Source organism: Orcinus orca, chromosome 11 (assembly GCF_937001465.1).
Source record: "Orcinus orca chromosome 11, mOrcOrc1.1, whole genome shotgun sequence".
NCBI lineage: Eukaryota > Metazoa > Chordata > Mammalia > Artiodactyla > Delphinidae > Orcinus > Orcinus orca.
The window spans coordinates 20,390,604-20,405,727 of NC_064569.1; the positions used below are offsets into that span (position 1 = coordinate 20,390,604).

Consider the following 15,124-nt stretch of genomic DNA (forward strand, 5'->3'; position numbering starts at 1 on the left):
CCCAATATAATAAAACATTCCCCAAGATGTAGATCCTGATACTGTATTATTATCATGAGTCACCTAAAAAAGATTTATATGATTACACATTAAAAAATCAACATGGAAACTAAGAACAGACATTTAAAACCTGAATCTGAATCAACAGATGTTCTTCATGCTAAAAGCTACAACCATCTGAAATATTCAGATTTTTTTTTAACATCTTTATTGGAATATAATTGCTTTACAGTGTTGTTAGTTTCTGCTTTATAACAAAGTGAATCACTTATACATACACATATATCCCCATATCCCCTCCCTCCTGCATCTCCCTCCCACCCTCCCTATTCCACGCCTCTAGGTCATGACAAAGCACTGAGCTGATCTCTCTGCTATGCAGCTGCTTCCCACTAGCTATCTATTTTACATTTGGTAGTGTATATATGTCAATATTACTCTCTCACTTCGTCCCAGCTTACCATTCCCCCTCCCCGTGTCCTCAAGTCCATTCTCTACGTCTGTGTCTTTATTCCTGTCCTGCCCCTTGGTTCATCAGAACCATTTTTTTTTTTTTAGATTCCATATACATGTGTTAGCATATGGTATTTGTTTTCTCCTTCTGACTTACTTCACTCTGTATGACAGACTCTAGGTCCATCCACCTTACAACAAATAGCTCAATTTCGTTTCTTTTTATGGCTGAGTAACATTCCATTGTATATATGTGCCACATCTTTATCCGTTCATCTATCGATGAACACTTAGGTTGCTTCCATGTCCTGGCTACTGTAAATACTACTGCAATGAACATTGTGGTACATGACTCTTTTTGAATTATGGTTTTCTCAGGGTATATGCCCAGTAGTGGGATTGCTGGGTCATATGGTAGTTCTATTTTTATAAACTATTCAGATTTTTAAAGTGACTTTTTATTATTTTAAATGACCAAATTTTCATTAATTTTTTGCTATTTAATTTGAGTTTCAGAATTCTTACTGCACAATCAGTACCAATGCCAATTTAATCAATAAGTATAAACATCTTATACTTAATTTAATTAAGATAGGGTTGCCATATTTAGTAAATAAAAATATAGGATGCTCAGATGAATTTGAATTTCAGATAAACAATGGACTCTTTTTTTTGGTTCAAGTATATCCTAAACATTGCATGAGGCAAATTATCCCAAATTATCCACTGTTTGTCTGAAATTCAAATTTAACTGGGCATCCTGTATTTTAACTGGCAACTCTCCTTCAAGATATATCTGAAAATGATTGGCGTGTACTAACAGAAATTTCTGGGTACCCTTTAAATAGTAAATAGCTATTATAAAACATTAAATTCAAAAAATTAAAAATTTTGAAAATTGTTTTTAAAAAGTACTGACTGGATGACAGAAATACAAACCTACTGTTAGTATTACCTGCATGTGACAATAGTTACCACTGTGTGTTTTATACCTTCCTCCTTTTGTCGTCTCTCCTCCTCCTCTTGTAGCTGCTTCAACTGGTCGGCTTTGGTGATTCTCTTTTTCTTACTGCCAGACTTAATAAAGGCCACAATTTTTAAAAAGGTTATTCACATGTACTCAAATTACTTAAAAACACATATCCCTCAACTAGCAATTATGAAAAACACTTTTACTTTCATGAATCCAGTCTTCTACTCATTCAAATAAGACTGCCTATTAAGTGCAAAGCCTTGACTCAGTGCCTTGAGGACAAAGTATGGAAACAAGTAGGAAAATTAACATATAAATTATTCAAAGGCAAGAGTGACAGTGACAAGTATATACAAGTTAATTCTCTCATTTTCAGTTTTCATATCTTTAAAGTGGTGCTAAATAAAACCTCATTTCATTTTTGTAAGGATTAAAATAAAACATGTAAAAATATCTTTAACACTGCTATATGTCTATAAAAATTAAAGATATTTTTATGACTAACAGATATAGAGTTATTTTGCAAGTTTGGAGTAAGGCCAAATTGTTTTCAACAGCTGGGATCAAGTAAAATTTTTATAGGGTATCGAGTATTAAAGTTTGTGCCCAAAAGATTTTAATATTCAGATATGAGAGGAAGATACTCCAAGGGGGAAAGGCAGGCATAAGATATGGAGTTGGGAGAGCACTGGATAGGCCCTAGGAAAACCCCAAGAAGAGGTAATGATGGACGTGAGAATGGAAAAGAAGGTTGGAGCCTATGCTGTAGAGATTGGACATTGTGCTAAAAGAATTGGAAACCCCCTAAAAGTTTTCCAGGTCTGTGGCTATTATCTGGAAAACAAACCTGGTGTTAGGGGGAAAAATGATTGTAAAGATTATACATTTTGGCTACTATTAACAATAATTAATAAAGTCATGACAATGGAAATGCAGATGGGGGATGGATCCAATAAATATTTTATAAGCTAACTTATTTGATAATGATTAAAACTGGAGTCATGGAGAGGAAGCAGTCAGAGAAGAATCAAAAAAGAAGAATAGTAGTCCAGAAGATGCAAACTTGAAAGAGAAACTGTTTAGAGAAATTTAATTAGTATGAAGTGCTGGTGGAGAATCCAGGCAATGCTTGCAGGCTTTGAAACTGAAGAACTGAGATGTAGCCAAGAGATCAGGGCCACAGAATACAGATTTGAGAACTATCTTGGTGATGACCGCCTCCCTTCCATTTTCCCTAAGGGAGAGTATGGAAAGAGAAGTGCACCATCTAAATTTAGGAATCAATTGAGTGGTTAATCCTAGGGATACATAGACTCTTGGATGACCACCTGCTCTTTTTGGCTCACCTACTGCAGGATGCTCCACTGGAGTCTCCAATACATTAGCCCTATCACTTTTTCACCATTCATCAACCCCCACATACTGTCACTTCTTCCTTACCCTGGTTAGATTTCACAGTTCATCACATAATCACTAACTTATATATCTCTGCCTCCTCTATTTTCCTCTCTCTCTGAGAAGCTCAGCGGGCAAATTCCTAGTTCTAGTTAAACCCAACTCTCCACTTATTCTGAGCTAGCAATAGGAGCAGCTGGACCTTGCCAGAGAAAACTAATGAGCTCAAAGTTGTGAGCACACATTTTAAACAGGCTCTAAGCACCATACAGCATTCCTATTGCTATTTCATTCTCTTCACTCTTCCAAAATCCTCTCCTCTTTCTTACTCTCAGCTGTTGACTTTACATCACTAGAAACTTTTAAGAATACTCTACTTTACACACCAGATCTTTTAATTTACCTCTACCTTTGTCTCCCTTCCTGTTACACTGGATGAACTGGATGTACCTTCTGCTATTTAAGTCTGAATCCACCACTTGTACACTAGATCCTATCCCTTATTGTCTATATAAGACTTGGGTCCTGTAATTAACACCTCTTGTTATTCATAGATCTCTCCCTCCCTGGATTTCACATCCCTCTTCCTCTTTTGCTCCAATGCTGTTACCCTTTATATTAGACTGCCTAAAAGGAGTTGCCCACTGCTTTCACATCCCCATTTTCTGCATGCCCCATTCTAATAAGGCTTTCATTTTTATTGTTCCATTGAAACCTCTCTTGTCATGGAACCTTAAGATGGCCATGTTTCCGATGACAATGGCCAATTTTCAGCCCTCATTTTACTCATCTGTTATCATCATTTGACAAAGTTTTCTTCTTCCATCTTGAAATATTTTCTTCATTAGGCCTTTAGGTTGGTACTATCTGATTTTGCTTCTTCCCTCCTTCTTAGACTTCTTTTCTGGTTTCTCCTCCTCAGACGTAGTTGATTAGTAACTTTAAAAACTATTTGTTCATATAGTCCCTAAAAGGATTTTGAAAAGCTATGTACCCCCTTCACACATTTTTACGTTGACATTGAAAACTTTTTACCACAAGTTTAAATAACTTCAAATGTTGTACTTTCTAGTATATCATATATAAAAGTAAACTTTTACATCACTCCTTTAAATATATCCATCACTATTTAAAATATATCCAATGGATCTATCAATACATACTATAGTGATTTGATGGCCAATATCAAATAAAAAATATGAACAAGCTTTTCTTTAATAAAAATTTTAATCCTTTTCTCTTTGAATTCATATTTCCATTCCACTTCCCCCACAGAATCTTATCCTAGTGTAATACACTTGAACAACTTTTGTTGATCTTCCTATCATATTTATGTTATAAAAATATGTATGAAATTTTTAATTTCCTTGACTCTTAAGTTTCTAAGCAGTACAAATTTTGCTCTGGATTGAGTTAATTTTATAATATTATTTTCGATAGACAATTGAACAAAGCAACATTTTATATTACAAATTTTGATAGGTAAATACTAAAACATAAAAAGTAAAATTTTACTAGATATGCGCCTTTTGATGAGATTGTTGGGTTTTTTCGTTTTCCTGGTCAGTTCATGATCCAGGGATAAATGTTAGCTATTGCTGAATGAAACAAGGATTCAGACAGATTCTATTTTAATTTTTATAGCTATAAGAAATGAAAAATTTGGTTTATATTACAAAGCCGATGGGAATAGGTTTGTTACAGCTGTCTCGTGCAGTTATTTGAATTCTTTCCACAACATACGCCAAAAATTATATTGACTTACCAAAAAAATTACTCCTAGAGATAATCACTGATATTTGTAATGTCCTTCTTGTTTTTCTTTAAAGTTTTATTACATATGTATATATTCCTAAACAATAGTTTTCTTACCTTTGAATTTCTTCATAAATCCAATTATACTTTATGGATACAACTGTAATTTCCTTATTGTCATAAAATATACATAACATAAAATTTACCATTTTAAGCGTTTTTTAGTGTGCAGGTCAGTGGCATTAAGTACATTCACATTGTTGTACAACCATAACGTCCACCCATCTCCAGAACTTTTTCATCATCCCAAACCGAAACTCTGTATCCATTACACATAACACATTAATTCCCCTTCTGCCCCCAACCAAGCCCCTATCAATCACCATCCTACTTTTTGTCTTTATGAGTTTGACTACTCTAGATATTTCCTATAAGTAGGATAATACAATCCTACTTGTCCTTTTGTGTGATTTACTTCTTTAGATACAAATTATGGTTTGTACGATTCACCCAAGGGTGGGATGTAGCAGTAGCTGTATATTTTCACTGCTGAATAGTAACTCATTAATTTATTTATCCATTCTTCTACTGATTGACATTGGATGGTTTCTAGTTTACTATCATGAATAATGCTGCTATAAACCTTTGAGTGTATGTATCCTGGTGTCCATACAAGAATTTCTCTACAATGTATACCTAGAAGTAACACTGGTGGGTATGTGCATTTTCAATGTTGTTGAAGCTGAGTTTTCTAAAGTAATTATTCCAATTTACACTCTCATAATCATTATCCTAGTCAATATTTGTTAATTTCAGTAGTTTCCTTCTCTGGCAGTTTTTTGTTTATTTAAAATATAGATACTTCTATCACGCTAAAGAGGTGCCCTTTAAGCTATTAAATGGTAAGACATAGTAACTGAATTTTTAACTCCATCTAATTGTATTCATTTAATTTCTTACATTAAACCAATTCTGCCTCCCTGGAATAAGGTGAATTGGGCCATAATTTATTATTATTCTATATACTTCCAAGTGAGCTTGCTAACATTTTGTTTAGACATTTTGTATTTATGTTCATGAATGGGCTTCAATTTTCCTTTCTCATGCTATTCTCAGGCTACCCAGGTAACTCAAAATTAATTAGAAATGTTTCCTCTTTTTTCATGCTCTAGAAGGATTTGTATAAAAGTGAAATAATTTATCTTTGAATGAAGAACTAGCTAACAAAGACTTACAGACCTAGAATTTTCTTTCTGGGAAAAATTTTAACCACTGATATAATTTCTTAAATGATTATAGGACTATTCAGGTTTTCTACTTCTTCAAGAAACAGTGTGAGAAGGTTTTTTTTCCTATTTGTCTAATTCATCTAAATTTTCTAATTTATTGGCATATAAAGCTGTTCAAATTATGTCATTTATTGTTAAAGTCATGTCTCTCTTTTCATTCCTAATACAGGCATACCTTGGAGATACTGTGGGTTTGATTCCAGACCACCACAGTAAAGTGGTGGAATATTGCAAGTCATACATTTTTTGGTTTCCCAGTGCATATAAAAGTTATGTTTACACTATACTGTAGTCTATTAAGTGTACAATAGCACTGTGTCTAAAAAAATATACACACCTTAATTTAAAAATACTTTATTGCTAAAAATTGCTAAATATCATCTGAGCCTTTAGCAAGTCATAGGGTTTGAAATATTGCAAGAATTACCAAAATGTGACACAGAGACACGAAGTGAGCAAATGCTATTGGAAAAATGGCACAGATAGACTTGCTCAACACAAACCTTCAATTTGTAAACAATGCCATATCTGTGAAGTGCAATAAAGCAAGGCACGATAAAATAAGGAATGCCTGTATTGATTATTTATGCTATTTGTTCTTTTTGATAAAATTTACCAGAAAATTGTCAATTTTATCAGTATTTTCAGAGAAATGAATTGTGGCCTATTTGTTCATTCAACTATTTTAAGAAATACTGAGAGTCTAATATATGATAGGTATTTGAGATTTATCAGTAAACAGAAATCCTTGTCTTAATGAACTTATATTCAATGGGAAGAGAAAGACAAAAACAATAAACAAACAATTTAAAAATAATGTTTAAAATTGAGGACTAGTTGATTTACAGTATTAAGCTTCAGGTATACAACATAGTGATTCACAATTTTTAATAATTATACTCCATTTATAGTTATTATAAAATACTGGCTATATTCCCTGTGCTGTACAATATATCTCTGTGGTACAATAAACAAAATTGTAAAATAATTTATAAAATATTTTAGAAGATGAAAAGTGCTATGGGAGAAATCAAAGGGACTCCAGACTGCAGGGGTCATTGGGGAAAGGATGAATTACAATTTTAAATACAGTGTTTAGGGTGGGCCTCATGGAGAAGGTAACATTTGAGTGAAGACTTGAAAGACATGAGGTTATAAATCCTCTCTATTGTATGTTTTCTATTTTATTAATTTTTATATTTGTCTTTATTATTTCCTTCCTCCTCCTTACTTCGAGTTTCTTTTTCTTACTTCTTGAAAATGATGCTTAGTTTCATTAATTTTTCATCTTCTAAAGTATTTAGGGCTACATATTTCCCTCTAAGTACTTCTTTAGACACATTCACAAATTTTGATGTATTTTTCTTATTACTGAGTTAAAATTATCTTTTTACTTCCGTCTTGACCCACTTGAGAATTTTTTTTTAAATTCCCAGCATATTGTATCTTCCTGTTCATAATTTATTTCTTTGACTTTTAAGCTTAATTTCATTGAGGTTATAATACATGCTCTGAATTGTTTCAATTCTTTGAACTTTGAGAATAGTTTTATGTCTCAGTACATTGTCAGTTTTGGAATAAAAAATATATGTGCTTAAAATTCTCTAGTTGTTGAGTGCAATGTTCTAAATATGTCTAATTCTTATTCTAACAAATCTAATGATTTGTTCATGTTGTTCCAATCTTTACGTCCTTACTGTTTTATTTTTTTTAATGCTTTTCTATCAGTTACTGAAAGAAGAAATCTTCCACTATGATTGTGAACTTGTCTATTTCTCCTGACAGTTCTCTGAATCTGTGCAATGTATATTTCAAGGCATTATAATTAGGTATATACAGATTTAAAATTATATTTTCTTGGTTAATCAAAACTTTATCATCACAAAATGACCCTCTTTATTTCTAGAAGTGCTTTTTGTCTTAAAGTCTACCATGTCTAATATTAATATAGTTATACCAACTTTCATCTTTCTATTACTTGCATAGCATGCCTTTTTCCATCATCTTACTTTAACTCTTCTGTATTTTTATTCTTTAGATGGTATTTGTAAAAAGATTATTGTTAGATTTTATTTTTTATCCAATCTGACAATCTTTCTCTTTTGATTTTGGGTTTGTCTTGCCTTCTTTTCATATTTCTTGGTATCTTCAATTGATTATTTTTTTGTTAGTGCGCTATTTTCCCTCTACTGGTTTGGAAGTTATATACTCTATTTATATCATTTAAGTGGCTATCCTAGAAAGTCAACCTATGTACCTAATATATAAATACATTTACCATACTACCAAACAGTACAGGGACTTTAGAACATCTTAACTCAATTAATCCTTGCCCTACCCAAATTATACATTATTGCTGTCATATAGCTTTTTAAAACAGTTTTACTGAGATAAAACTTATATACCATATAGTTCACCCATTTACAGTGTAGAATTCAATGGCTTTTAGTGTATTCAGAGTTGTGCAACTATCACCATAATCAATTTCAGAACATTTCCATCACCCCCCAAAAGAAATCCCATACCCATTAGCAGCACCCCCTTCCATTTCCTCACAACCTCCCAGCTCTGTGAAACCACTAATCTACTTTATCTATAGATTTGCCTATTCTGGACATTTCATATAACTGGAATCATACAATGTGTGATCTTTTGTGATTCGCTTTATTCATTCAGAACAATGTTTTCAAGGTTCTTCCACGCTATAGCATGTATCAATACTTCCATTTTATGGCTGAAAAATATTCATTGTATGGATATACCACATCTTGTTATCTACTTATCAACTGATGAATATTATGTGTTGTTTTTTTTTTTTTTTTTTTTTTTTTTTTTGCGGTACGCGGGCCTCTCACCACTGTGGCCTCTCCCATCGCGGAGCACAGGCTCCGGATGCGCAGGCTCAGCGGCCATGGCTCACAGGCGCAGCCGCTCCGCGGCATGTGGGATCTTCCCAGACTGGGGCACGAACCCGTGTCCCCTGCATCGGCAGGCGGACTCTCAACCACTGCGCCACCAGGGAAGCCCTCAGCAGAAAGTTTGATCCAAAAAATCTTATGCCCAATATTACTGGAAATGGGAAAATCAAAATAATATTTTGAAAAAATTATTTTATTTTACCACTTGCTTTGATTTTAAATTGATCAAAACTTTAAAGCTATAGATTTTGCTCATTTGAAGTATTAAAAAAAGTCAATTTACCTAATTAGCAAAGCCCAGCCTTCAAAGTTAAACCAACTGGACATATCATACTTATTTTCTATCACAGACAGTCTGACTTCATGTTTCTATACTAATAAATGTGTTAATATGCATCCTCATGATAAGCTATCTCTTTTTTTATTATAAGCCAGGTATAAGCTGGTTCCATTTCCTCACACATTGTTTTAAAAGATGCAATTATTTAATGTCCTGAACTTAACACCATTTATATTTTAGGGTAAACACTGAATGTTCCATAGAAACCAGGACTCAAATTTTAGGCAACCAAAGCTTCTTTGTGAATATGGTATTCCTAAATTAAAATAGGATATAAGTATAGATATGAGCTATAGGGCCCCCTTTTTGCCCATTCTTTACAGTTCCATGCCTGGAGGTACTTGGGCACCAGTCTCAATCTATTCAAATAAAATCAATTCAAAGTATTCCAAGTTCATCTATGCATTAATCAGTCTGTAAGGCATTTTTCCCTACAAGCTAATCAATGTCTTCTGCTATTTCATGCATTCTACGAAGTACAGTGGTTTCCTGAAGAAAACATACTGATGTAAATGCAGCGATGGGTGTTTTAATAGGGTACCAGGTGTTATAACCTTTTCTATAGTCTTGTACAATTTCCTAGTTTTTGCAATGAATAATACTAATTTAAATTAAATGAAGTTTCAAAGGCAACTTTAAGGTCTATGTAAAAATATTAAGCTCATTTACATTTTTACTGATACCCTTAATCTTTCTTCATTAAAAAAATTAATGTTATTATTTTTGGAGTCTGAATGTTTTATCAATAAATTACACTGTGAGAGCATTTTTTTTGCATCATCATTTGACAATCTTACAAGCAATGTCACTAAATAAAGATTATTACCAGTCCCACCACTCCACACTACAAAATATAGGACATTCAGAATATCTCAATATTTCAAATGCCACACTTCACCACTTACTTGTAAGACAGACAAAAACAAGAAGTCATTAGTGCCTTGATTAAAGAAAGCCTTGCCAACATGAGTGTTTTGAAAGGTCCTTTAGTTTCATAGCCCAGGTTCTAGGGCAATGAAGTACAGTAAGATTTAGAATGTATGAGAGATAGACCTTTGTTTTGTAAAGCAGAAGCGTACTTGCAAAAGGGGAAGATGTAATAGCAAAAGTGCGGGGCTTCAAGACAGTACATTTTTTCCAGGAAAGAGTATGTTTTACTTTTAGAAGTAGGTTCACCTTGGTGACCTACACTGATGCAACAGTTTCCTAACTAGTCCTCCTACTTCTACTCTTGCTTCCCTACAGCGAATTCTCCACTGACCATTTAAAGATATAAATCAGATCATGTCACTCCTCTGCTTACAACTCTCCCACACTCAGAATAAAACCCAGACGTTTCACCGTGGCCCAGTTGGCTAAGAATTGGCTCCTACTTATCTCCCCCAACCCTTCTGCCTACCCCTCAACCCTCACCATCCCTCCACCTCACATTTTATCTTTCATTTCAACTTTGCTCACTCTATTCTAACCACCAAGGTCATTCCCAACTATGGGTCTTTGCAATAACTGTTTCTTCTGCCTAGAATGCTCATTTCATCCTTTCTCTTCTCAAACTTTAGCTCTTTAATCACCATTATAACATTATACCCTACCCCATATTTCCCACTGACCCCTTTCTTGGTTTTCTGTACATTCAAAGCGATCTGAAATTATATTTTTTCTTCACCTCCCCTCCCCAGAAAGAATGTAAGCTTCATGAAATAAAATCACTCTCTTGAAGAGATATCTGCACCCTCGTGTGCACTGCAACATTATTCACAATAGCCAACACATGAAAACAACCTAAGTGGTGTCTATCCACAGATGAATGAATAAAGAAAATGTGATATATATATAATATTATTGGACAAATTGGAATAATATATATTATAATATATTATAATATATTGAATATATTACATATTAATACAATATTATAAATATTATATTATATATATATATAATGGAATATTATTCAGTCACAAAAAAAAGAAGAGGATCTTATTTGCAACAACACAGATGAAACTAGAGGGCATTATGCTAAGTTAAATAAGTCAGAGAACGAAAAATACTGCATGATCTCACTTATACGTGGAGTCTAAAAAAGCCAAACTCATAGAAACAGAGAGTAAATTGGTAATTGCCAGGGGCTGGGAATGGGGGAAATGGAGAGGTGTTGGTCAAAGGGTACAAACTTCCAGTTATTAAAATTAATAAGTTCTGAGGATCTAATGTACAGCATGGTGACTACAGTTAACAATACTGTATTGTATACTTGAAAGTAGCTAAGACAGTTGATCTTACATGTCCTCAGCACACACGGGTACACACACAAAATGGTAATTACGTGAGGTGATGGATGTATTAACCAACCTTATTTTGGTAATCATTTCACAAAACATACATATGTCAAATCATCACATTGTATACTTTGAAACTTATAATACAATGTTATACATCAATTATATCTTAATAAAGCTGGGAAAAAAAGAATGTAAGTTTCATGAGGACAGGGACTCTGTCTTGCTGCTGTACTCTTATTGCCTAGAATACTGCTACATCAATGAAACAACTATTTTTCCATATGTTTGCAAGGCCTTATATACAAGGATCTTCATTTCTACCTTGTTTGTAGTAGTGAAAAATAGGGACAATATAAAAATCATAGATATACTTTCAATGGAATGTGATACAGATGTGAAAAGAAGTGATATAATCTCAATGTGCTGAAACAAAAAAAGGTCCCCAAGACATATTTACTCCATAGAATCTATGATGCCATCAGATGTAAGATGCACATTTAAATTATTGATATTATACCAAAAAAGGAACTGCCCAAGGTGTGAATGTAAAAGGAAATGCCTGTATATAGCTGAATAATAGGTAAACACAAATGAACCTACAATACAGAAAGATACAACAAGGAAACTTGCATAGCTCAATCCTGAAAAATGAATAGAACGAAGAAAAAAAAAATCCCGGAAAATTTAAACCACAAGTCAGTTAATGTGGATTTGCAGTCTGACTCATACTATTAGTGTGGTCCAAAAACTCTCAGGAAGAGAATTTAAAGTAGTATTAGGTTGGTAGTAAGCCCAAGTGACCGACAGAAGCAAACATCTCTGGAGGAAATAGATGTCAATTCAGGACTGCAATGATTGTAAGTTATTATCAACCATAAAACATATCTCAATTTCAGTCATGTTAAAATGTGAGTATACTAGAATTAATAAAATGCAACATCATCAAGTGAAAACTAGAAGGTGCAGAATGCTCCCATTATGTGGGGAGAAAATGTGTGCGTGTGTGTGTGTGTGTGTACTTTTTAATGATTACAAAATGAAAGAAAAGATTTGCAGTGGTTCTTTTAGTCTTGGCTAGGAGGAACTTTTACATTTTTATGCTACTTTAATTTTGTACCATATGTGTTTATTACTTTTTTCCCTTAAAATATAATTTTAAGAAATCAGAAATAAAATACACCTTTCCATGATTTTTTAACCATACTGTAATTCTCTTTACAGGCTCACCTCATCCCCAAACCATAATCTTTAAGAATGGAAATAATTAAAAAGTGAGTAATTTTTTTCTTATGTTTGGTTTCAAATTTCACAGGATGAATCTCACCATTCTTTAAGGGAAACAACAATATGAAGAAAATAATCCGAATGTATTTATTTAGCACCCATACATCCATGGTTAAGTACCGAAGTCATTAGAACAATGAGTTTTCAGATTTAAAACAATGCCTCTAAGATTTCACAATCTAAAGCTGAAAATGAATGCCCACACAAACTAATAAACTATTGTAGACAAACATATATATGACTGTAGTCCTCCAGAATACTTCCCCCATAAGAATGTGCCCAGAGCCTTCATAAATTTTGTTCAGTTATTTATATCCACAGTCCCTAAAACAGTATCAGGTTGGTAGTGGGTTCAAGTGACTGAGAAAAGCAAACATAGATGGCACTCAATAGCATTTTTGAAGAAATGTTGAATTGTATAAATATTGAATGCACATTTATATAAGCATTTCTTCTTTTTTTTTTGCGGACGCGCAGGCTCAGCGGCCATGGCTCACGGGCCCAGCCGCTCTGCGGCATGTGGGATTTTCCCGGACTGGGGCACGAACCTGCGACCCTTGCATCGGCAGGCGGACTCTCAACCACTGCGCCACCAGGGAAGCCCAAGCATTTCTTCTTAAATAATCAAGGGCCCAAGTGTTTTAAAGTAGTGGTAGGGTAAATGGGGTTTCACATATTCATTCAACAAATATTGATTGAATTTCTACTACGTGCCAGACTAAATGCTATGGACACAAAAATTAATATGACATGCTCTTGACCGTGAACAGCACATAATGATAAATCATTACAATAAATGATAGGCATTATAATTGCGGTATGGACAAATTCATGTGCTATGAGAACACAGAGAGTATAATTGATTCCATAACAGAAAATGGCGGGGAAATTAACAGAGTAGTGACTTATCAGATATGCCTTAATGCTGGCATTCCAAACCTAAATCCCTATTGGACCAGGTAGGTAAATAATGTAAGGGATTTGGTCATAGTCTGGACGACAGCAAACTGAAGAATTTATGCATTTCTCAAAGGGGTAGCTGCTACTTAGTCTAGCCAACTGTTCCCTTATAGGACTGTAGGTCCAATGTTATCAGGTTTCCAATTTTTCAAGAATAGGTGGAAACCACATTTTTGCATGAAACTACTTTGGCAACTGATTAAAAAAGACCTTTTGGATCAAATGAACTATGTCTATGTTTGCCAGTCAAGAGATAATAATCTCTGCTTTCAGGTATAAATCTACTAAGAAGAGAGAAAAAGTTATTTGAGACACCCCTTAATGAACGCAAATTTTTACAAAGCACAGAAAAATTCAGTACGTGTTACCATGAAACCCATTTAAAGACATATTATCCTAGGGTTCGCTTTTAAGTCACAGAAGGTTTTAGAACGAAATTTTTATGTGTTTACCTGAAATGAAGAAAAGCGTTCCTAATCCAAAATTTTCTAGAGCGCAAGTAATAAAAACACCTCAAATCTAGACACAAGTAAAAATTAAAAGGTATTTTAAAAACTCTTTGTGAAATTAGAACTATCTCTTTATGTCAAATTTGAAATACGTTCTGTTATTGTAAGGGATTATTCCATGATTTAAATAGCATTAATGTCTAAAGACTAAGCTTAGTAAACTCTATAAACTATAAAAACTACTGGAAAACGTTTAAAAATTGTTTGTACAATGTCAGTGCTTTAAAACTATTTTGAGAAATAATTTCCACCTACCTTTTTTTTTGCTTTGGGACCCTAAAAGTTGGAAAAACAAAAGAATTGATAAATTTAAAAAATAATTCAGACATTTAAACAAAACTATCCTGATTACCTAGCATATTAAAATTAGGAGAAGCTGGGTAAAGAGTATAAGGGAACTCTCTGTACCCTCTATGCAACTTTTCTGTAAATCTAAAATCATCTCAAAATGAAAAAGTTTTTTTAGAAAAGAATTCAGACAAAACTACAAGCAAGTCTAGGAAAGACTAAGATAGTTCACCCACTGAAACATCTTTTGTAAGTAGATTTTACACTCATTCTTACGACGATCAATGATCCATGTTTAATGAAATGCCCGATCACAAAACAGAGCACCAGTTGAGAAGGCACTAGTTTAAAGGATTCTAAAGAAGAAGAAATCACTGACATTAGTGTTGGTACTAATGTCAAGCTTGAAAGTGTGGGAATGATCTCATGTTATAAAGAAACAATCTTTCTGTAAAGTTAGATTGCTGATTTTATAGAAAGAGAACCTGTCATTTAAAACAGGCAAAACTATGACAAAATGATTCTATTCAGCAATGTGTCCTAAAGCAGATCTATGCTTTTTTGGATTTTGGAAAGTACAGTATTTCAATCAATATTTACAAGTACTTTTTAGTAACAGTACTTGTAATCTCCTGATTTGGCCCACGTGTTCATTAGATTTCTGGTAAGGAATTTGTA

The 15,124-nt window shown here is 33.5% G+C and overlaps 1 protein-coding gene across 8 annotated transcripts in view; it reads right to left on the reverse strand.

Moving 5' to 3' along the window:
* Positions 1 to 15,124, reverse strand: part of DNAI7 (dynein axonemal intermediate chain 7) — a 73,911-nt gene that overhangs the window by 56,409 nt on the left and 2,378 nt on the right. For 3 of the 8 annotated variants that reach the window (XM_033430228.2, XM_049694195.1, XM_049694196.1), the window contains exons 2-3: positions 14,414 to 14,434; positions 1,446 to 1,530 (exon numbers count right to left, since the gene is read on the reverse strand). In XM_033430228.2, the coding sequence (XP_033286119.1) occupies positions 1,446 to 1,530; positions 14,414 to 14,434 (106 nt within the window). Of the gene's footprint in view, positions 1 to 1,408; positions 4,186 to 14,413; positions 14,435 to 15,124 lie in introns of those variants that run through there. The other 5 variants (XM_033430230.2, XM_049694194.1, XM_004270910.3 and 2 more) reach the window with 4 other exon arrangements.